This window comes from Nerophis ophidion, linkage group LG04 (genome assembly GCF_033978795.1).
Source record: "Nerophis ophidion isolate RoL-2023_Sa linkage group LG04, RoL_Noph_v1.0, whole genome shotgun sequence".
Lineage (NCBI taxonomy): Eukaryota > Metazoa > Chordata > Actinopteri > Syngnathiformes > Syngnathidae > Nerophis > Nerophis ophidion.
Window position 1 is genome coordinate 81,666,640 of NC_084614.1, and position 25,048 is coordinate 81,691,687.

General features: G+C 44.5%; 1 protein-coding gene across 1 annotated transcript in view; it reads left to right on the forward strand.

Moving 5' to 3' along the window:
• LOC133552035 (protocadherin-16-like) overlaps window positions 1-25,048 on the forward strand; it is a 113,269-nt gene that overhangs the window by 80,009 nt on the left and 8,212 nt on the right. Inside the window, exons 5-23 of the mRNA XM_061899322.1 lie at window positions 2,609-2,782; window positions 5,225-5,456; window positions 5,560-5,796; window positions 5,864-6,913; window positions 6,984-7,171; window positions 7,234-7,330; window positions 9,504-9,661; window positions 12,956-13,387; window positions 15,122-15,417; window positions 15,493-15,608; window positions 21,958-22,197; window positions 22,272-22,397; window positions 22,473-22,682; window positions 22,946-23,202; window positions 23,282-23,488; window positions 23,558-23,954; window positions 24,034-24,147; window positions 24,215-24,426; window positions 24,503-24,654. Of these exons, the coding sequence (XP_061755306.1) occupies window positions 2,609-2,782; window positions 5,225-5,456; window positions 5,560-5,796; window positions 5,864-6,913; window positions 6,984-7,171; window positions 7,234-7,330; window positions 9,504-9,661; window positions 12,956-13,387; window positions 15,122-15,417; window positions 15,493-15,608; window positions 21,958-22,197; window positions 22,272-22,397; window positions 22,473-22,682; window positions 22,946-23,202; window positions 23,282-23,488; window positions 23,558-23,954; window positions 24,034-24,147; window positions 24,215-24,426; window positions 24,503-24,654 (4,895 nt within the window). The remainder of the gene's footprint in view (window positions 1-2,608; window positions 2,783-5,224; window positions 5,457-5,559; window positions 5,797-5,863; window positions 6,914-6,983; window positions 7,172-7,233; window positions 7,331-9,503; window positions 9,662-12,955; window positions 13,388-15,121; window positions 15,418-15,492; window positions 15,609-21,957; window positions 22,198-22,271; window positions 22,398-22,472; window positions 22,683-22,945; window positions 23,203-23,281; window positions 23,489-23,557; window positions 23,955-24,033; window positions 24,148-24,214; window positions 24,427-24,502; window positions 24,655-25,048) is intronic.

The following is a 25,048-nucleotide window of genomic DNA, read 5'->3' on the forward strand; positions in this document are numbered from 1 at the left end:
TGTAACATATGTAATGCAATGTAACATTGTAACATACACAATGTAACATATACAATGTAACAATCACAATGTAACACACATAATGTAACATATGTAATAAGATAAACATAATGTAACATATGTAATAAGATAAACATGATGTAACATATGTAATGCAATATAACATTGTAACATGCTCAATGTAACATATATGACGTAACAATCACAATGTAACACACATAATGTAACATATGTAATAAAAAAGACATAATGTAACATATGTAATAAAAAAGACACAATGTAACATATGGAATGCAATGTAACATTGTAACATACACAATGTAACATATACAATGTAACAACCACAATGTAAAACACACATAATGTAACATATGTAATAAGATAAACATGATGTAACATATGTAATGCAATAAGACATGATGTAACATATGTAATAAGATAAACATGATGTAACATATGTAATGCAATAAGACATGATGTAACATATGTAATAAGATAAACATGATGTAACATATGTAATGCAATAAGACATGATGTAACATATGTAATAAGATAAACATGATGTAACATATGTAATGCAATAAGACATGATGTAACATATGTAATAAGATAAACATGATGTAACATATGTAATGCAATAAGACATGATGTAACATATGTAATAAGATAAACATGATGTAACATATGTAATAAGATAAACATGATGTAACATATGTAATAAGATAAACATGATGTAACATATGTAATAAGATAAACATGATGTAACATATGTAATAAGATAAACATGATGTAACATATGTAATAAGATAAACATGATGTAACATATGTAATGCAATAAGACATTGTAACATGGTGTGGACAATGCTGAAAAAACAAAGTCAGGACTTTGGCAAGGCGTGGCACAGTTGGGAGAGTGGCCGTGCCAGCAACCCCAGGGTCTTCTGGTTCGATCCCCACCTCCTGCCAACCTTGTCATGTGAAGGTTTTAGATGTCAACTTTTTCGAGGGCGACTGTAAGTGTTAACTCAGACCGACTATTTTAGTGGCACCTTTCTGGTCAAAGAAGAGGAGGTCTCACTCTGCTGCTCTTCTACGGGTTAAGGACTAGACTGCGTGCGGGTGTGAGTCTCTGTGCCTTTCGAAAACCACTTTGCCGCCACTTGACCCCCGCAGAACCCATTTAAGTGTCTCTGTTGACCCCCTGAACCTGGACCACAGCTCCAGAGAGCTTCTGTTGCCTCAACCCCCGTCTGCTTGTCACGTTCAGCCATGAAACCAAATCAGCGGGTGTGATCCAAAACATCTGTGCCGCTCCACCAGTCCACCAATCAATGGATCTTTACTTATATAGTCCTAAATCAGGAGGGTCTCAAAGGGCTGCACAAGCCACAACCACATCCTCGGCTCAGATCCCACATCAGGACAAGGAAAAACTGGGACAATGAGAAACCTTGGAGGAGACCGCAGATGTGGGGACTCTTAACCTGGGCCACCAGTACTCTGGATGTCAAGTGGATCTAACATAATAGTGATAGTCCAGTCCATAGTGGATCTAACATAATAGTGTGATAGTCCAGTCCATAGTGGATCTAACATAATAGTGAGAGTCCAGTCCATAGTGGATCTAACATAATAGTGAGATAGTCCAGTCCATAGTGGATCTAACATAATAGTGTGAGAGTCCAGTCCATAGTGGATCTAACATAATAGTGAGATAGTCCAGTCCATAGTGGATCTAACATAATAGTGTGAGAGTCCAGTCCATAGTGGATCTAACATAATAGTGAGAGTCCAGTCCATAGTGGATCTAACATAATAGTGTGAGAGTCCAGTCCATAGTGGATCTAACATAATAGTGAGAGTCCAGTCCATAGTGGATCTAACATAATAGTGAGAGTCCAGTCCATAGTGGATCTAACATAATAGTGAGAGTCCAGTCCATAGTGGATCTAACATAATAGTGAGAGTCCAGTCCATAGTGGATCCAACATAATAGTGAGAGTCCAGTCCATAGTGGATCTAACATAATAGTGAGAGTCCAGTCCATAGTGGATCTAACATAATAGTGAGAGTCCAGTCCATAGTGGATCTAACATAATAGTGTGAGAGTCCAGTCCATAGTGGATCTAACATAATAGTGAGAGTCCAGTCCATAGTGGATCTAACATAATAGTGAGAGTCCAGTCCATAGTGGATCTAACATAATAGTGTGAGAGTTCAGTCCATAGTGGATCTAACATAATAGTGAGAGTCCAGTCCATAGTGGATCTAACATAATAGTGAGAGTCCAGTCCATAGTGGATCTAACATAATAGTGAGAGTCCAGTTATTTGAAGGCTAGAGTATCCAAATGAGTTTTAAGGTAGCGTCCCTAACTGTCACCGAGGGGGATTCTAGAGTACTGGAGCCCCAATAGAGATCTTTCTACAAAGTTCCACAAACGCGTGTCTTGGTAGTCTTCCTGTAACAAACCCCAACCCGTGGTCTTGCTCTCCTCATCCATTCCCTTTGAATTGTTCGTACATATTTGGCATCTGAACCAGATCCCTGGAGGTGGCCACACGTGGTTTGGACAAGGTCTGACCTGGCATGTCTTCTCCCCCACCAGGTTTCTGCCACGGATGATGACCGCGGGTCCTTCGGCGCCGTGACCTACGCGCTGACTTCCGGCTCCTCCCACTTCACCATCAACAAGGAGACCGGGCACCTGTGCACCAGCACCAGTCTGGACCGCGACGAGGGACTGGAGAGGTTTGACTTGATCGTCACGGCAACAGACGGGGTGAGAAGATGACTAAATATCTCAGAGTCATTCTTCAGTTCTTGCACTACTCCAGGAAAACACATTTAAAGTAGCAGTAGAGTGACCAAATGTAATTGTAGTCAGTCCGCAAAGTATGTCAAAATACCGTCTAAACTTCACAAAAACGCCACAAATTTGGAATAGTCCACTTCCAGTACTTGTAGTTTATTGCAGTTGTAGTACTTGTAATAGTGTACTTTTATCTTCTTATAGTTGGAGTACTAGTAGTTTCCTGTAGTAGTACTGGTTGTACTTGCAAGTTCTTGTAGTCGCAATACTTGTAGTAGTGTGTTTGTGGTTTGTTGTAGTTGTACTACTGGTAGTAGTCTACTTGGAGTTTTTTGTAGTTGTACTGGTTGTTGTAATGTACTTTTAAGGTCTTGTAGTCGTAATACTTGTAGTGTGCTAGTAGGTTTTTGTAGTTGTACTATTTGTAATAGTGTACTGGTAGTTGCTTGTAGTTGTAGTACTAGTAGTGCCCTGTAGTTGTAATATCGGTTTCTTGTAGTTGTACTGGTTGTTGTAATGTACTTGCAGTTTTGTGTAGTCGTAATACTTGTAGTAGTGTGCTAGTAGTTTCTTGTAGTTGTACTACTTGTAGTTTCAATACTAATAGTTGATTGTAATTGTAATACTTGTAGTTGTGTACTTGTAGTTTATATTGCAGTTGTAGTACTTGTAATAATGTACTTGTAGCTTTTTGTAGTTGGAGTACTAGTAGTTTCTTGTAGTTTTACTGGTTGTTGTAATTTACTTGGAAGTTCTTGTAGTCGTAATACTTGTAGTGTGCTAGTTGGTTTTTGTAGTTGTACTACTTGTAATAGTGTACTTGTAGTTGCTTGTAGTTGTAGTACTAGTCGTTTCCTGTAGTTGTAATATCTGTTTCTTGTAGTTGTACTGGTTGTTGTAATGTACTTGCAGTTTTGTGTAGTCGTAATACTTGTAGTAGTGTGCTAGTAGTTGTACTACTAGTAGTAGTCTACTTGTAGTGTTTTGTAGTTGTAGTACTTCTTTCAATACTAGTAGTTGATTGTAATTGTAATACTCTTAGTTGTGTACTTGTAGTTGCATGTAGTTGTAGTACTTGTAATAGTGTCCTGTAGTTGTAATATCTGTTTCTTGTAGTTGTACTGGTTGTTGTAATGTATTTGCAAGTTTCGTGTATTCGTAATACTTGTAGTAGTGTGCTAGTAGTTTCTTGTAGTTGTAATACTTGTAGTAGTCTACTTGGAGTTTTTTGTAGTTGTAGTACTTGTAGTTTCAATACTTATCCGATGTCGAGTCACGGGGGCAGCAGCCTAAGCAGGGAAGCCCAGACTTCCCTATCTCCAGCCACTTCGTCTAGCTCTTCCCGGGGGATCCCGAGGTGTTCCCAGGCCAGCCGGGAGACATAGTCTTCCCAACGTGTCCTGGGTCTTCCCCGTGGCCTCCTACCGGTTGGACGTGCCCTAAACACCTCCCTAGGGAGGAGTTCGGGTGGCATCCTGACCAGATGCCCGAACCACCTCATCTGGCTCCTCTCCATGTGGAGGAGCAGCGGCTTTACTTTGAGTTCCTCCCGGATGGCAGAGCTTCTCACCCTATCTCTAAGGGAGAGACCTGGAAACTCATTTGGGCCGCTTGTACCCGTGATCTTATCCTTTCGGTCATGACCCAAAGCTCATGACCATAGGTGAGGATGGGAAAGTAGATCGACCGGTAAATTGAGAGCTTTGCCTTCCGGCTCAGCTCCTTCTTCACCACAATGGATCGATACAACGTCCACATTACTGAAGACGCCGCACCGATCCGCCTGTGGATCTCACCATCCACTCTTCCCTCACTCGTGAACAAGACTCCTAGGTACTTGAACTCCTCCACTTGGGGCAGGGTCTCCTCCCCAACCCGGAGATGGCACTCCACCCTTTTCTGTTCTTTGCAAGTGTATGTAAACTTTTGACCACGACTGTATTTAAAAACTAGTACTGGGCTGGTCCTGGACAGAGAGCAGCAGTCAGAGAAAGTGATAGTGGTTTGCCCGTCCACTCTCAAGTATGTTCCTAGAACTTGTTCTTTGCCTGGGAACAAATCCTCCGGATAAGAACACTCTGGTGGAATCTTCTCGGAGAGGAGGAAAAAAAGCAAGTAGGATTTGAGAATTTGTTCCCAAGTGTCGGTGAATGAGGAGCGACTTAAAAGTTGTCTACTGGTGAAAGTTAATCCTGCGCATTCCACGAAACGTGCGGCCAACTCCAGCTTTTATTGGAGGATTCTGTTGCTGACTCCTTTTTGGCACCAGACTGGGGCTGAAAACAAGTCGGTGGTTGTCTGCGTGTTTGAAAACAGGGAGGATGTTCTTACGCCACAGCAGTTCTTTCATGGTCCAGATAAGATTTTTAATCTCTGCTTGCTCGGCTCAAATACTTTCTTCTGCCTGCAAAGGGGGGCCTGAGCTCGGTGGCCCGAGTCAGGGTGTCGCTGGCGGACATCAATGACAACCGGCCCTCCTTCTACCCGCTCGTCTACGCGGTGAGCCTCAGCGCCCACAGCTCCCCCGGCACCTCCGTTGTCAAGGTAACAGCCAACGACCCGGACGCCGGGGAGAACGGCCGGGTGACGTACCGCACGGTGGCCGGGGGCGGTTCGGCCTTCTTCACCCTCAACAAGGACACAGGTATGGTCACTTTGTCGTGACGGGTACCAGACCTGGGTTTTCCAGACTACCGGAGAACCGTAGGCGATCCCGGTAAAGTAACCTTCGTGTTTGCACTCCGCAGGCGTCATATCGCTCTCGCGCTCGCTCCACGGCAAGGCCAATTCCGTCATCTCCATGGTGATATCGGCCGAGGACGGCGGAGGTCTGACGGCGCCGGTCAACGCCAGGGTGAACGTGAGCGTGGTGGGGGGCTCGGTGTCGTCTCCCGTGTTCGAGCAGGCGCAGTATTTCTTCACCGTCTCCGAGGACGTCCTCAGGGGGACGGCGGTCGGCGTGGTCCGCGCCGCGACAAAGACAGGTCTGGAAAACACGATCTCACTTCTAAATTGAAGTCTGGTTTCATGCGTTCTTCTTTAATTCCCCAGCTGCTTCAAAGGAAGTCTTCTACTCCGTCTCCTCCGGAGATCCCGACGGTTACTTCACGGTGGACAGTACATCTGGGACCATCCGCACCGCTCTTCCACTGGACCACGAGACCTGCTCCGGACTTGATCTAGAGATCCAGGCACGGTCCGGGTCCCCTCCTGCTTTTGGGAGCAGTCGTGTTCGCATAACCATCTCTGACGTCAACGACAACGCCCCCGCCTTCCTTCCGTCTTCGTCCGAGTCTCTCCTTCTGCCTGAGATCACCAAGATGGGGGCCATTATCTACCGCATTCAGGCCTCAGACAAGGACTCTGGTCATAACGGCCAGCTCAGCTTCGACCTGGTGTCCGCCGGGGTGGCGGGCAGCAGCGGCCAGAGGACGTTTGGCGTGGATCGAGGCAGCGGGGATGTGCGACTGATCGGGGGTCTGTCGTATGAGAGTGTCCCTCGCTATGACCTTCAGGTGGTGGCCAAGGATGGAGGAGCACCTCAGCTGAGCTCCACCTTCACCCTGGTGGTCCACATCCAGGCACAGGATGCACAAGGTCCCCACTTTGACACCCTGACGTACCGCGTGGAGCTCAGAGAGAACGCCCCTCTCAACACGCGCTTCCTTCAGGTGCGAGCGCTGAACCGAGAAGCCTCAGGGAACGAGGGAAGCGCTTCCTCCTCCTCCTCGTCCATGTCCTACCGCCTCAGGCCCGACGGCGACGCCGCGGGCTTTGGCATCGTACCGGATAGCGGTTGGCTGTTTGTGCGGAGCTCCTTGGACCGCGAGGTCAAGGACATGTACCTGCTGACAGTCCTGGCCACCTCGGGTCAAGGAGGGAGAACCGGAAGCGCCACAGTCAGAGTGACGGTGACGGACGAGAACGACAACTCCCCCAGGCTCAGCCAGGACAGGGTCTTCCTGGCGGTCCGGGAGAACCTACTCGCGGGGACGGGCTTCGGCAGGGTTTCTGCGACGGATCGAGATGCGGGGCCCAACGCTCGACTCTCCTACCGGCTGCTGCACGCCGACAGACACTTCCAGGTCAACTCCCAGACAGGTGACTAGGACACCCGGGCACTCTCCCGGTTCTTTGTGTCGTCGTCACAGTGCTGGATCTTCTCTTCCAGGGGAGGTCAGTACTCGCCTGGTACTGGACAGAGAGCAGCAGTCCAGCTACCAGCTGGTGGTGGTGGTGCAGGACGGAGGAACGCCTCCACGCAGCGCCACCGGCACCGCGCACATCACCGTGCTGGACCACAACGACCACGCCCCGACCTTCTCGCACGCCCGGCCGGACAGGGAGCTCATCTTCCAGGTGAGAGCCTTCAAGGCGCAGTGAAGTACGAGAACGCTTGGAAAAATTGTTCTCTATCGAAGGTGAAGGAGGGGCTCGCGTCTGGGACCGCCCTGGGAACGGTGTCGGCTAAAGACCCCGACGAGGGGGAGAACGGCACCGTCTACTACTCCCTATCGGGTAAGACTTACACCGACACACCTGGAACTGCAGGAGACCACCGACACACCTAGAACTGTAGGAGACCACCGACACACCTGCAACTGCAGGAGACCACCGACACACCTAGAACTGTAGGAGACCACCGACACACCTGGAACTGCAGGAGACCACCGACACACCTGGAACTGTAGGAGACCACCGACACACCTGCAACTGTAGGAGACCACCGACACACCTAGAACTGTAGGAGACCACCGACACACCTAGAACTGTAGGAGACCACCGACACACCTAGAACTGTAGGAGACCACCGACACACCTGGAACTGTAGGAGACCACCGACACACCTGGAACTGTAGGAGACCACCAGGTCCCGTCATTGATCGCATGTCAAGACCACCGACTAAATAACACTAAATAAAAGAGAAAATAACACAATATTAAAGAGTAAATAACATCATTTCAAAGAGTAAATTATGCAATAAAAAAAGTAAACAACATAATATTAGAGTAAATAACATAATATAAAAGAGTAAATAACACAATATTAAAGATGAAAAACACTATATGAGAGTAAATAATGCAATACAAAAAGTAAATAACAGTATAATAGAGTAAATAACATAATATTAAAGATTAAAACTACACATAAGAATATATAAAATTATGTTAAAGAATAAATATAATATTATAAATTAAAAAAAATTACATTAAAGAGTATAAAAAATGTATTTGATTTAAATTAAATTATTATGTAAATTATTATTAATTACATTATCATTTAGATGTAATAAATACATTTGAACAGGAGGTGATTTTGTAGCTAAATGTTTAAAAAATTTTAAAAATGTATAAGAATCTACTGTAATTTAAATTAGATAATTTTTTAAGTTCTTTTTAATTAAATTATTTAAATTGAATAAATACATTTGAACAGGAGGAAATTTCGTATCTACATGTTGATTTAAAAATTGTAAAAATTTATAAGAATCTAATTTGATTTAAATAATTATTTAAATTATTATTAATTAAATTATTATTTAAATTTTAATAAATACATTTGGAAAAGAGGTGTTTTTGTAGCTAAATGTTTATTTAAAAATGGTAAAATTTTGTAAAAATTTAATTTAATTTAAATTAAATTATTTAAATTATTATTAATGAAATTATTATTTAAAATGTAAAATACATTCGGACAGGAGGTGATTTTGTAGCTAAATGTTGATTTAAAAATAAAAAAATAATAATTTAATTTAAATGAAATTATTATTTAAATCATTATTAATTAAATTATTATTTGAATGTAATAAATACATTTGGACAGGAGGTGATATGGAATGTTGCAGTGTTGCATCATTCCAAGATTCCCGGCCCGCAATGAAAGATGATGACAGTGTCAGAGTTAGTTTGTGACGAACCCCAAGATGCAGAAATGGAGGCAGGCATGGAGTGAGAAAACATGATTTCATTTAAATAGAACAAGAACTAAGAAAAGGGTACTAACACAAAGCGCGCACGAGGCGGATAACAAACTAAGGGAGCTAGCATGGGAGCTAGAAAACAAAAAGGAACTTAGCATGGAAGCCAGCAAGAATCGAGCAGGAAACAGAAGTCGTTCATGTAATATAAAAACAAACTTGGAAGCAGGGAACAAAAGGCAGTAAGCTAAAAACTGCAATCAAACATGTCTTACTGCAACGCTGCATAGACAAGACGAGATACGACACGACAGGTAGCAACGACAAGAGCGACATCGACGTGACAATAATCCAGCACTGACTGGAGGAACAAAGCAGGTACAAATAGGAACGGGCTGATTGACACCAGGTGTGGCCAGGTGCCAATCAGCTGCATCCGAGGGGAAACAGTGCCCAGGGAGAAACACAGGAAACAGACAAAATAAGAGCGCTGACAGGAAACACTACTCACACACACACACACACACACACACACACACACACACACAGAGGAAACAAAGACAAATGCGGGGGTGGGGGGAACTAAAACCTAGACAAACTGAGAGACAGATTGTTTGGGCCCTATAGAAAACACAACTCCAATGGACTTAAATGGTGAACCAAAATGTCCGACGACCTTACAGCATAGCTTCTTTGGTGCTGGCGAACGTCAGTAACAATTAGCTCCCTCGCCTGCTGCGGTTCTAACTGGTCTCCATCTGCATCCTCCCTAGGCTCCCGAGCAGAGCGCTTCAGCCTGAACCCGGCCAGCGGGGAGCTGCGCACGGCGTCGACCCTGAGATGGGCGGAGCGGGCCGAGTACGCCCTGACCGTGACCGCCGCCGACCACGGAGCGCCCGGCCTCAGCTCCACCTGCCAGCTGCGCATACAAGTAATCTCACACACCTCCGAAAGTGCCCAGCTTTGCAAAAGTATTTATAGTTCTTGCTGGAAGAAGAGGAGGAGGAGGGAGTCGGACCATCTCAGGAGTGTGGTCCTTAGGAGGCGGGGTCTGGTCTGGACTGGGTTAGTCCATCTAAAGGGTCAAGTCTCCCTGAGGCAAAGCGGTCTGGCGTGCGGCCATCCAGACCAACCTGAGGAGCTCGCTAATCTCAGGAGAAAGCGGCGGGGGCGGCAGGGGTCGCCTCGGGACCCGGCCCGACCCCGTCTAGCCGCCAAGCGCCACGGAGAGATTAGAGTGAGGGGAAACAGGAAGCTGGCAATCACCTGCTCTCAGACCACGGGCCATGGGAGTCAGATGCCACGCGTGGTGAAGAGGAGGAGACGGTAGCGAGCGCTAATCAAACCTGCGCTAATGACATCTTCATGGGACATGTGACCTTCATGGGACATGTGACCTTCATGGGACATGTGACCTTCATGGGACATGTGACCTTTGAAAGTCTTTTCAACTTCTCTTAGAAGTCAACAATAAGAACCTATTCCTACTTATGACACATTATGTATGTATGTATATATATCTATATATATAGATATATATACATATATATATCTCTCTATATATATATATATATATATATATATATATATATATATATATATGTGTATATATGTATGCATATATGTATATATGCATACATATATACTTATACAGTATAAATATACATGCAGATAAATGCAACTATATATTTGTATCCAGATACCTCTATCCCTCTCGCATTCTATACATACATTCACATATATGTATATATATATATATATATATATATATATATATATATATATATATATATATATATATATATATATATATATATATATATATATACATATACACACACACACATATATATGCACACATAGATACATATACACTTATACATATATATATACATAATACATATACGTATATACATGTTATGTACATATACATATATATGTTATGTACATTTATACATATATACATATATATACATACATACATACATATACAAACATACATATATATATATATATATATATATACCTTCAAGGTACTCAAAGCGCTTTGACACTACTTCCACATTCACACACACATTCACACACTGATGGAGGGAGCTGCCATGCAAGGCGCCAACCAGCACCCATCAGGAGCAAGGGTGAAGTGTCTTGCTCAGGACACAACGGACGTGACGAGGTTGGTACTAGGTGGGATTTGAACCAGGGACCCTCGGGTTGCGCACGGCCACTCTCCCACTGCGCCACGCCGTCCCTAATATATATATATATATATATATATATATATATATATATATATATATATATATATATATATATATATATATATATGAGTAAAACGCTAAAACGTCCCCGGATGACATTCTGACAAAAAAAATTTGCATTTGTGTGCAAAGCTTGGGTTCTTTTTCCCAGCAAGTTGTAATAATTATGCAATGGAGTCAATCAAAATTCCAAAGTGTGATTAATCTGGTTTTTTTTTTTAGATTAACTCTGTTTGGGCAAATTTGCATGTGCATTAAAAGAAAAGAAAAAGGAACCCAAGAAGCGCTGAAAAGACTTGCTTGGTCACACCTGTAACAGGAACATTCTGACGGGTTCTAGCCGTCTTAATTCTGACGTGTTCTAGCCGTCTTAATTCTGACGGGTTCTAGCCGTCTTAATTCTGACGTGTTCTAGCCGTCTTAATTCTGACCTGTTCTAGCCGTCTTAATTCTGACGTGTTCTAGCCGTCTTAATTCTGACGTGTTCTAGCCGTCTTAATTCTGACGTGTTCTAGCCGTCTTAATTCTGACGGGTTCTAGCCGTCTTAATTCTGACGTGTTCTAGCCGTCTTAATTCTCTCCGTCCGAACAAAACGTCTTAATTCTGACGTGTTCTAGCCGTCTTAATTCTGACGTGTTCTAGCCGTCTTAATTCTGACGTGTTCTAGCCGTCTTAATTCTGACGTGTTCTAGCCGTCTTAATTCTGACGTGTTCTAGCCGTCTTAATTCTGACGGGTTCTAGCCGTCTTAATTCTGACGTGTTCTAGCCGTCTTAATTCTGACGTGTTCTAGCCGTCTTAATTCTGACGGGTTCTAGCCGTCTTAATTCTGACGTGTTCTAGCCGTCTTAATTCTGACGTGTTCTAGCCGTCTTAATTCTGACGGGTTCTAGCCGTCTTAATTCTGACGTGTTCTAGCCGTCTTAATTCTGACGTGTTCTAGCCGTCTTAATTCTGACGTGTTCTAGCCGTCTTAATTCTGACCTGTTCTAGCCGTCTTAATTCTGACGTGTTCTAGCCGTCTTAATTCTGACGTGTTCTAGCCGTCTTAATTCTGACGTGTTCTAGCCGTCTTAATTCTGACGTGTTCTAGCCGTCTTAATTCTGACGTGTTCTAGCCGTCTTAATTCTGACGGGTTCTAGCCGTCTTAATTCTGACGTGTTCTAGCCGTCTTAATTCTGACGTGTTCTAGCCGTCTTAATTCTGACGTGTTCTAGCCGTCTTAATTCTGACGTGTTCTAGCCGTCTTAATTCTGACGTGTTCTAGCCGTCTTAATTCTGACGTGTTCTAGCCGTCTTAATTCTGACGGGTTCTAGCCGTCTTAATTCTGACGTGTTCTAGCCGTCTTAATTCTGACGTGTTCTAGCCGTCTTAATTCTGACGTGTTCTAGCCGTCTTAATTCTGACGTGTTCTAGCCGTCTTAATTCTGACGTGTTCTAGCCGTCTTAATTCTGACGGGTTCTAGCCGTCTTAATTCTGACGTGTTCTAGCCGTCTTAATTCTGACGTGTTCTAGCCGTCTTAATTCTGACGTGTTCTAGCCGTCTTAATTCTGACGGGTTCTAGCCGTCTTAATTCTGACGTGTTCTAGCCGTCTTAATTCTCTCCGTGCGAACAAAACGTCTTAACTTGGTGACAAAGGTGACCGCCTTCTTTTATTTTGAAAATACGCTGCTGTGGTCCGAGTCTATTTGGACTGGAACCTTCTTGAGTTTACAAAAAGACAAATTGCTCATCAAGTAAGAAGTTGATTACCTGCAGAACAACAGAACAGAACCACATTGCAGCTCAAGGTCACTTTCCGGGATGGTCTTCACAGTCCTTTGATAATCCAGATCCTGGACCAGACGCGTTACCTTCGTCCTTGAGGAACTGATCAGACCACCGTGCACTGATTGGAGCGGACATTCCTTGCGTGACGATTGCTGACTCAGCATGCTGACCTTGGGGTTTTTTTTCCAGGTTCTGAGCTCCTCCAAGTCCAGCCCCCCACCCAACGTGCTCTCCATGACCCTGAACACGGTGGAAGGCGCTCCCCCGGGCTCCGTCATCGGCTCGGTGCGTTCCCACGAAGCCGCCGCGCTGGAAGGCCAGGCCACGTACCTGGTGGTCGGCGGCACGGACCGGGACGGAACCTTCATGGTGGACCGACTGAAGGGCGACGTGTACTTGGCGCAGGAACTGGACTACGAGAAGGGCTCGAGCTACACGCTACACGTGGAGGTGTCGGACTTCTCCCGGGCGTATCCCAGCAGCCACCTGGTCAAGCTGACTATCCACGTGCAGGACCGCAATGACCACTCGCCGCAGTTCACGGAGGACCCGGTCACCATCGTGGTCCCCGAGAACCTCCATCCAGGCTCCTCCATACACAGCTTCCGGGCCGTGGACCAGGTAGGGGAAAAAATTCTGATGTATTGAAGTGTCCGTTTTTTTTTACATCGCCATCAACTTGGAAAAAGTCCGCCCTGAGATGGGGAGGTCGTGGGTTCAAACCCCAACCGAGTCAACCAAGAGACTACAGAAATGGGAGCCATGACCTCCCTGCTTGGTACTCAGCATCAAGGCTTGGAATTGGGGGTTACATCACCAAAAATGACTCCCGGGCGTGGCCACAGACAGGAAGCTAACGCTAACTAGCATAGACTCCAAGAGTCCAAAACTGACGTGCCGAGCGCACGAGAAGCTAAGGCGAAACTTAGCACAAGTAAATACGTAGAAGAGATACAAACTTAGCACAAGTAAATACGTAGAAGAGATACAAACTTAGCACAAGTAAATACGTAGAAGAGATACAAACCTGAGTGTTGCTTGGAGCCAACAACGGATGAAGAACCAACTGAGCTAGAAGGCAGGCTTAAATACAAGCAGTAATCACAGCAAGAGCAGGTGGAACAAATGTGTAACCATGGTAACAAGATAAAACAAGGGATCGGAAGAGTCCAAAAACAAACAGGAAACACAAAAAGATGTAAAAACCAAAAGAATGTTATGATCCGGGCGGTGGATCATAACTTTTAACGTTAGAACTATGAAAATTGGGGTAATTTTTTGTTGTTGCAAATATTAGCTCATTTGGAACTTGATGCCTGCAACGTGGTTCAAAATAGCTGGCACGAGTGGCAAAAAAGACAGAGAAAGTCGAGGAATGCTCATCAAACGCTTATTATGAAACGTCCCACAGGGTGAACGGGCTAAATGGGAACAGGTGGGGGCCATGATTGGGTGTTAGTCAGTCAGTCGCAAACATTTTTGGTGCGAGGGTCACCACTTTGTCAACAAATGCGAGAGCATATTGTGGAAGAACAACATTTATCAACTAGCTAGGAATTTGGGGATTTCACCATCTACGGCCCGTAATATCATGAAAAGGTTCGGAGAATCTGGAGAAATCACTGCACGTGACACGTACTGCATCAAAAAGTGACATCGGTATGTAAAGGATATCACCGCGTGGGCTCAGGAACACTTCAGAAAACCACTGTCAGTAACCACAGTCGGTCACTAAGTCTGTAAGTGCAAGTTGAAACTCTACTATGCAAAGCCACAGCCATTTATCAACAACACCCAGAAACGCCGCCGGCTTCGCTGGGGCCCAAGCTCATCTAAAATGGACTGACGCAAAGTGAAAAAGTGTTCAGTGGTCTGACGAGTCCACATTTAAATTGTTTTGGGAAACTGTGGACGTGGTGTTATCCGGATCAAAGAGGAAATGAACCATCGGGATTGTTCTAGGCGCAAAGTTGAAAAGCCCAAAACTGTGATGGTATGGGGGTGTATTAGTGCCCAAGGCATGGGTAACTTACACACCTGTGAAGGCTGAAAGGTACATACAGGTTTTGGAGCAACGCATGTTGCCGTCCAAACAACGTTATCATGGACGCCCCTGCTTATTTCAGCCAGACGATGCCAAGCCCCGTGTACTAGACCGGCCTGCCTGTAGTCCAGACGTGTCTCCCATTGAAAATGTGTGAAGCATTTAATAATTGTTTGTCCTTGCCTCAATATTTTGAACATTGTTGAAATCAAACGTCCAACATGAAGTTGGCGTTTCCACATTCCGGTTACTCTCCATACGGTTTTTGTGTTTGAAGCGTAATACTTGAACCCCTTGGTCTGTCCGCGCAGGACGGTAGCGGACCCAACAGCGAGCTGCGGTACTCCGTGGAACACCACTGGCCGGTCAACGCCGACCTGCTGAAAGTGGACCCCGTCAGCGGAGTCCTGACTTTGGGGCAGAAGCTGGACCGCGAGTCCACGCCCTCGGTCTACCTGCTGGTGCGGGCCACGGACCAGGCAGCAGATCCTTCCCACAGACGCTGGAGTTCGGTCACCGCCCGGGTCTTCGTCACCGACGAAAACGACAACGCCCCCGCCTTCAGCTCGCCGTCCGCGGTCAGCGTGATGGAGGACCAACCTGTCGGGTAGGCGGGACTTGAGAACCAGCCCGAGAATCTCCACTGAAATGTTGATTCCACCTTTTCTTGTTCCGGGGGCAGCTTCGTCATTTTGTACGTCATGGCCCGGGACGCCGACGAAGGAGAAAACGGCCGGGTGTCTTACAGAATCCAGGAGGGAAACGGCGCCGGCCGCTTCAGCCTGAACCCGAACACAGGTGACACAAAACAAACCTGAACCCGAACACAGGTGACACAAAACAAACCTGAACCCGAACACAGGTGACACAAAACAAACTTTCCTACCTTGTAGGGAAGAACGTTGACCGACCGGTGGGTTCAGTTTCTTCCTCATGAGTACATTGACAAGTTCAAGATTTGAAAAAATTGATAGTCCGGGCTTTTAGGGTTAGGGTTCGGGTTAGGGTTAGGATTAGGATTAGGATTAGGATTAGGGTTAGGGTTAGGATTAGGATTAGGATTAGGATTAGGGTTAGGGTTAGGATTAGGGTTAGGGTTAGCCTCTCATGCCGGCGACCCAGGTTCAAACCCAAAACCAAGTAGTTCCAGGATCATATATTGGTCATAATGTAAGTTCTCCTGTGTCCAGGGACGTATGTCCTGATGTTATAAACAATAAAAAATGACATAAGATTTTGTGATAATAAAAAATATCGATGTAATCATTGTAGTATCAACTAATATTATATATATATATATATATATATATATATATATATATATATATATATATATATATATATATACTCTAAAATGCATATGTTCCTTTTTGACTGTACTAAAATGTATAATACACTGTATTTATATTATTCACATGTGAATAACATAAATATATTTTTATTATTCACATGTGAATAATATAAATACAGTCTATTATACAGCATTATTCACATGTGAATAATATAAATACAGTCTATTATACAGTATTATTCACATGTGAATAATACAAATATAGTCTATTATACAGCATTATTCACATGTGAATAATATAAATACAGTCTATTATACAGCATTATTCACATGTGAATAATATAAATACAGTCTATTATACAGCATTATTCACATGTGAATAACATAAATACAGTCTATTATACAGCATTATTCACATGTGAATAACATAAATACAGTCTATTATACAGCATTATTCACATGTGAATAATATAAATACATTCTATTATACAGCATTATTCACATGTGAATAATATAAATACATTCTATTATACAGCATTATTCACATGTGAATAACATAAATACAGTCTATTATACAGCATTATTCACATGTGAATAATATAAATACAGTCTATTATACAGCATTATTCACATAATCTTATGTTATTCATATGTGAATAATGCCGTATAATAGACTATATTTATGTTATAAACATGTGAATAATGCTATATAAGTGACTGTATTTATGTTATTCACATGTGAATAATGCTGTATAATAGACTGTATTTTTATTATTCACATGTGAATAATGCTGTATAATAGACTGTATTTATTTTATTTACATCTGAATAATGCTGTATAATAGACTGTATTTTTATTATTCACATGTGAATAATGCTGTATAATAGACTGTATTTTTATTATTCACATGTGAATAATGCTGTATAATAGACTGTATTTATGTTCCTCCATGCTGAATATAATGAGGATGACCTACTAAACAGATCTATCAAGTGTTGCTAAGTTAAAGTAGCAACTACTGTCACACACACACACTAAGTGTGGCGGAATCATTCTCTGCATTTGACACATCACCCTTGTTCACCCCCTGGGAGGTGAGGGGAGCAGTGAGCAGCAGAGGTGGCCACGCCCAGAAATCATTTTTGGTGATTTAACCCCCAATTCCAACCCTGGATGCTGAGTGCAAACCCTAACCCTAACCCTAATGTCTACCATTTTTATAGTCTTTGGTATGACTCGGCCGGGTTTTGAAGCGGGGATCGAACCTGGAACCCTCAAGTTGCTGGCACGGCCACTCTACCAACCGAGCTATACTGCCCCAAATATAATGTACTAACAGTCATAATAGCATGCGATATTTGCATATTTTACAAGTCACTACCTTATATTTTTGAGGCTGGATATAATGAGGATGACCTACTAAACAGATCCATCCAGTTTTGCTAAGTTAAAGTAGTAATGATTGTCACACACACACACACACACACACACACACACACACACACACACACACACACACACACACACACACACACACACACACACACACACACACACACACTAGGTGTGGCGAAAATATTGCCCGTCTCTAAAAAACCACTTAAGCCGTGCCTCCCTACTAAAATGAGTAAAGAGGAAAAAGAGGACAGTGAGCTGTGAAGATTGAGGAAACAACTCTGAAAAGGACTCGGATAATCAGATCAGTTCTAAAACCGCGGCTTTAAATAGTTAGACTTTGGTTCCCTGCGATCCTTTTCTTACGTAATCACAGAACTTCCATGAGCCGGATTATTCAGAAACACCTGACGACTCCTCAGGGATCAAATCTCGCCCTTTCGGTTATTTTCTCCGTGGATTGCTTCACGGTAACCAATCTTTTGTAGTTTGAGGAGGCGGCCGGCCATCCAGGCCTCACGCCTCAGATCAGCACCGCGGCTGAGGCTGAGGGGGCGTGGCCGGCCAGGTCTGAGGCTCGGATTAGGGACTGGGATGCAGACTCCAGAGGCTCAAAAACTCTTTCTGGGTGTGAGTCGTGTTCGCTTGTGGTTTGTTTTCTAAGACTTTATTTGTATTTTAACTTAAGTTTATTAAAGGTTCTGTTTCATTTAACCATATAGACCAGTACTAATCAATCAATGTTTATTTATATAACCCGAAATCACCCGTGTCTCAAAGGGCTGCACAAGCCACAATGACATCATCGGTTTTGACCGCGGATGTGGGTGACCCCCTCACCTCTTATAGGGGAGACCGGTGCAATGGACGTCTAGTGGATCTAACATAATAGTGAGAGTCCAGTCCATAGTGGATCTAACATAATAGTGAGAGTCCAGTCCATAGTGGATCTAACATAATAGTGAGAGTCCAGTCCATAGTGGATCCAACATAATAGTGAGAGTCCAGTCCATAGTGGATCTAACATAATAGTGTGAGAGTCCAGTCCATAGTGGATCTAACATAATAGTGAGAGTCCAGTCCATAGTGGATCTAACATAATAGTGAGAGTCCAGTCCATAGTGGATCTAACATAATAGTGAGAGTCCAGTCCATAGTGGATCCAACATAATAGTGAGAGTCCAGTCCATAGTGGATCTAACATAATAGTGTGAGAGTCCAGTCCATAGTGGATCTAACATAATAGTGAAAGTCCAGTCCATAGTGGATCTAGCATAATAGTGAAAGTCCAGTCCATAGTGGATCTAACATAATAGTGTGAGAGTCCAGTCCATAGTGGATCTAACATAATAGTGAAAGTCCAGTCCATAGTGGATCTAACATAATAGTGAGAGTCCAGTCCATAGTGGATCTAACATAATAGTGTGAGAGTCCAGTCCATAGTGGATCTAACATAATAGTGAAAGTCCAGTCCATAGTGGATCTAGCATAATAGTGAAAGTCCAGTCCATAGTGGATCTAACATAATAGTGAGAGTCCAGTCCATAGTGGATCTAACATAATAGTGAGAGTCCAGTCCATAGTGGATCTAACATAATAGTGAGAGTCCAGTCCATAGTGGATCTAACATAATAGTGAGAGTCCAGTCCATAGTGGATCTAACATAATAGTGAGAGTCCAGTCCATAGTGGATCTAACATAATAGTGAGAGTCCAGTCCATAGTGGATCTAACATAATAGTGAGAGTGCAGTCCATAGTGGATCCAACATAATAGTGAGAGTCCAGTCCATAGTGGATCCAACATAATAGTGAGAGTCCAGTCCATAGTGGATCTAACATAATAGTGAGAGTCCAGTCCATAGTGGATCTAACATAATAGTTGAGTCCAGTCCATAGTGGATCTAACATAATAGTGTGAGAGTCCAGTCCATACTGGATCTAACATAATAGTGAGAGTCCAGTCCATAGTGGATCTAACATAATAGTGAGAGTCCAGTCCATAGTGGATCTAACATAATAGTGAGAGTCCAGTCCATAGTGGATCTAACATAATAGTGAGAGTCCAGTCCATAGTGGATCTAACATAATAGTGAGAGTCCAGTCCATAGTGGATCTAACATAATAGTGAGAGTCCAGTCCATAGTGGATCTAACATAATAGTGAGAGTGCAGTCCATAGTGGATCTAACATAATAGTGAGAGTCCAGTCCATAGTGGATCCAACATAATAGTGAGAGTCCAGTCCATAGTGGATCTAACATAATAGTGAGAGTCCAGTCCATAGTGGATCTAACATAATAGTTGAGTCCAGTCCATAGTGGATCTAACATAATAGTGTGAGAGTCCAGTCCATACTGGATCTAACATAATAGTGAGAGTCCAGTCCATAGTGGATCTAACATAATAGTGAGAGTCCAGTCCATAGTGGATCTAACATAATAGTGAGAGTGCAGTCCATAGTGGATCTAACATAATAGTGAGAGTCCAGTCCATAGTGGATCTAACATAATAGTGAGAGTCCAGTCCATGGTGGATCTAACATAATAGTGAGAGTCCAGTCCATAGTGGATCTAACATAATAGTGGGAGTCCAGTCCATAGTGGATCTAACATAATAGTGAGAGTCCAGTCCATAGTGGATCTAACATAATAGTGAGAGTCCAGTCCATAGTGGATCTAACATAATAGTGAGAGTCCAGTCCATAGTGGATCTAACATAATAGTGAGAGTCCAGTCCATAGTGGATCTAACATAATAGTGAGAGTCCAGTCCATAGTGGATCTAACATAATAGTGTGAGAGTCCAGTCCATAGTGGATCTAACATAATAGTGAGAGTCCAGTCCATAGTGGATCTAACATAATAGTGAGAGTCCAGTCCATAGTGGATCTAACATAATAGTGAGAGTCCAGTCCATAGTGGATCTAACATAATAGTGTGAGAGTCCAGTCCATAGTGGATCTAACATAATAGTGTGAGTGTCCAGTCCATAGTGGATCTAACATAATAGTGAGAGTCCAGTCCATAGTGGATCTAACATAATAGTGTGAGAGTCCAGTCCATAGTGGATCTAACATAATAGTGAGAGTCCAGTCCATAGTGGATCTAACATAATAGTGAGAGTCCAGTCCATAGTGGATCTAACATAATAGTGTGAGAGTCCAGTCCATAGTGGATCTAACATAATAGTGTGAGTGTCCAGTTCATAGTGGATCTAACATAATAGTGTGAGAGTCCAGTCCATAGTGGATCTAACATAATAGTGAGAGTCCAGTCCATAGTGGATCTAACATAATAGTGTGAGAGTCCAGTCCATAGTGGATCTAACATAATAGTGAGAGTCCAGTCCATAGTGGATCTAACATAATAGTGAGAGTCCAGTCCATAGTGGATCTAACATAATAGTGTGAGTCCAGTCCATAGTGGATCTAACATAATATTGTGAGAGTCCAGTCCATAGTGGATCTAACATAATAGTGAGAGTCCAGTCCATAGTGGATCTAACATAATAGTGAGAGTCCAGTCCATAGTGGATCTAACATAATAGTGAGAGTCCAGTCCATAGTGGATCTAACATAATAGTGTGAGAGTCCAGTCCATAGTGGATCTAACATAATAGTGAGAGTCCAGTCCATAGTGGATCTAACATAATAGTGAGAGTCCAGTCCATAGTGGATCTAACATAATAGTGTGAGAGTCCAGTCCATAGTGGATCTAACATAATAGTGTGAGAGTCCAGTCCATAGTGGATCCAACATTCTAGTGTGAGAGTCCAGTCCATAGTGGATCTAACATAATAGTGTGAGAGTCCAGTCCATAGTGGATCTAACATAACAGTGAGAGTCCAGTCCATAGTGGATCTAACATAATAGTGTGAGAGTCCAGTCCATAGTGGATCCAACATTCTAGTGTGAGAGTCCAGTCCCACATCTGTAGTCCCCTGCAAGGTCTCTCATTGTCCCATTGGGTTGAGTTTTTTCTTGCGTTGATGTGGGTTCTGAGCCGAGGATGCTGTTGTGGCTTGTGCAGCCCTTTGAGACACTCGTGATTTAGGACTACATAAGTAAACATTGATTGATTGAATACATTGATATTTTTTTTTATGATAACAAAATCTTTTGTCATTTTTCATACGTCCCTGGATACAGGACAACTTTATTTATGACCAATGTGTGATCCTGTACTTGGTATTGGGTTGAACCTGGGTGGCCGGCATGAGAGACAAGCGTGCTCGCCACCGAGCTAAAAGCCAGGACTATCAATTCAATAGCCAGCACTGCTCTTGAGGTTGTCAGGGAGTGAGGTTTACCAAGGTCCACGAGACCGAGCCACACCGGCTTGACTCCCTTCTCAAGCTGAAAATGACTTCTTACTTTCTAACTTCTTGCGCCAACATTTATAAACAAAAGTATTGAGATAAGTGATTACAAGTCTCACCATTTTCTCCCGTTCTGCTCACCAGGCTCTTTGTCCGTTCTGAAAGCCCTGGACCGAGAGGAGCAGGAAGTCTACAATCTGACCGTCATTGCGGAGGATCACGGCGTGCCCGCGCTCTCCGCCGCCCAGGTGCTTTCCGTGCAGGTGATCGACGTGAACGACGAGGCTCCCGTGTTCCAGAAGGCTGAGTTCGAGGCCCACGTGTTGGAGAACCAAGGGCCGGGCACCACGGTGCTGACAGTGGTTGCCACGGACAGAGATCAAGGTGTGTTGATTGGGTTTTACACAAAAGCGTAGACTGTGCTGGTGTGTTGTTCATTCACGTGTGTTCTGGTGCAGGTTCTAATGGTCATGTGACCTTTGGGGGGGTGACAGAAGAAGGTTTTGTCATCAATCCTTCAACCGGTGTGATCACCACCACCAAGGAACTTGACAGAGAGCTTCGCGATCACTACATACTCACTGGTACGCCAGTAAAGGGACATCAATGATCGCTTGAGTGGTTGTTCTCTGGCTCATGACGTCTCCTCTCCCTGCCAGTCTACGCCCGCGACGGAGGCTTACCTCCTACCTTTGCCAAGGTGGTGGTCCGAGTGGAAGTGCAGGATGTGAATGACAACACGCCAGTCTTTGCCAAGCCGTGGTACGGACTGGAGGTGCCGGAGAACCAGGCCCCCGTAGAGCTCTGTTTCCTCAAGGCCACAGACCCAGATTCTGGTCCCGGCGGAGAGCTGGAGTACAGGATCACTGGTGAGAGCCATTCCATGCATCGTTGCCAAGACTTTCATTAGAGTGGATTTAAAAGGGGCTTAGGTTGCTTGTATTGCTTCTGGCGTTGCTCTTCAACACATAAAAACACATCTAGACATTCAACACAAGGTCTGGCTCTCAATGTTTTCCTCTCTGACGCTTCTCTGGCTCTTTCTACAACTTCTAAATTCAGAGCTGGCATTGTTAGCTAGCCTTCTTTATGTCGTACTTTTGCAAAACATTTTTTCCATGCTTCCGTCCAGCTGGAGATCCAGATGGGGATTTCCAGATCCATGCCAGCACGGGAGCCCTGTCCACCTCACGAGGGCTGGACAGGGAGACCAGGGCGGAGTACACCCTAGAAGTGGTGGCGGCAGACCGAGGAAGCCCGTCTCTCAGCACTGTGGTCACCGTGGAGGTCAGAGTGATGGATGTTAACGACAACAGCCCTGTTTTTGGCAGAAGTAGCTACACTGCAGACGTGTCGGAGGATTCCCTGCAAGGATCGCAAGTCCTGACGGTAGAAAGACGACCCTAACGTCATCTCCTTGCCACGGTTCCGCTCTCGCATTGAATTACAATACTTGATGTATCCCCAGGTCTCAGCAACAGACCTCGACGATGACTTGAACGGGAAAGTTCTGTATTTCCTCAGCCAGGAGGCTCACGGGGCGTTCACCGTGGATGAGCACACCGGTCGCATCGCCACATCCGCACCTCTGGACCGTGAAAGACAGGCGTCATACAGCTTCCAGGTCCTCGCTGTTGATCTATCACCAGCGACACCCAGAAACACCTCTGCTCAGGTAAAAGCAGAAGGAGGTAATGCAGAGAAGTTGAGATCCTGGCTCCAACTTGTGTCTCTCCTCTTGCAGGTGACAATCACCATCACCGATGTAAACGACAACACGCCGCTCTTCATTCAGGATCCGCTGATCATCGAAGCGTCCAGCAGGCGGTCCCAGCGAGTTCTGGCCACAATGAAGGCAGAGGACAAGGATTTTGGTGCCAACGGCTCTGTGTTTTATCGTTTTGCCGCGCCGGTGAAAGGCTTCAGCATCAACTCGCTGACGGGGCAGATCCAAGCATCAGAGCCGCTGGAGACACTGTCCCAGGCCCAGAGGACACTCATTGTGGAGGCCATGGACCAAGGCACACCTGCGCAGTCGGCTCAGGGTGTGGTGGTGATCTATGTGAAGGAGGTCAAGTACAGCGGCATCCGATTTTCCAGGAATGCCCGAGACGTCAGCATACAGGAAAACGCTGCTAAAGGTCTGAAATTGTTTTGTTAGCGCAACCGTCTCGGTTACTATCGGCTAAGCTTTTTCTTTATTTCTCTCTCATAAATCAGGCACAACTGTGGCTCAGGCTCAGGCTCAGTATCCGGACGGAACACACAATGGGATCAGCTACAGCATCTTCAGCGGAAACAAACAGCAAGCCTTCAGTATCAGCTCGTCCACAGGTGAACGCCGCTCTCCTGTCAAATCCTCCGCCTTCATCTCTAGACGCTTCATCTGCTTGTTCTCCAGGTGAGATCTGGGTGCAGAGCTCCAAAGGGCTGGACTTTGAGGATTCACCCAGGCTCCGTATCGTTGTCAAAGCGGAAACGATGTCCTCCACTTCATTCCTGGGCATAAACCTAATGTTGCAGGACGTCAACGACAATCTCCCACGCTTCCAGCTGCAGAATTACGTGGCTTACATGAGGGAGGCGGAGGGATACGAGATGCCGATCATACAGGTGCCAACGCAACCGCTGGTCCTGCGCCGGGTGAGGTTCTTAGGCCTCCTGAGTCTCACCTTCATTTGTTCCCTAGGTGGTGGCTGAGGATGTGGATCAAGGCCAGAATGGTCAGGTGACCTACTCCATCCAATCGTCAGAAATGAGCGGCCTGTTCAAGATTGACCCCATGACAGGAAGCGTCACCACGGCTGCGATTATGGACCGCGAGATCTTTACCCAGACCAGGTGAGGACACAATTCCACGGACAGCAGGGGTGTCCAAAGTGTGGCCTGGACACCATCTTCAGCCAGCAGCTTGTGTTTATTAGCATCTTGTAAACATGAAAGGTATTGAATATTGAGAAGGTGTGACTAGATTTTACGGTGTTCCCTCGATTATTGCGGGAGTTACCTTCCGAACTTCTCTGCGGTGGGTGAATTTTTGCAACGTTATTTGATTATTGTATGCATTTTAGGTCTTTATGAACGCTGTTATTAACCTGTTCTTAAACACTTCTGCACTCTTATGTAACTCTAATATATCGACTATTGCTACCAAAGGATGATGCCCCTAAAGAATGATCTGGGGCCACCGGCTTCTTCCCGGTAAGGAACAGATGCTGCCGCAGTCTTTTTCTAG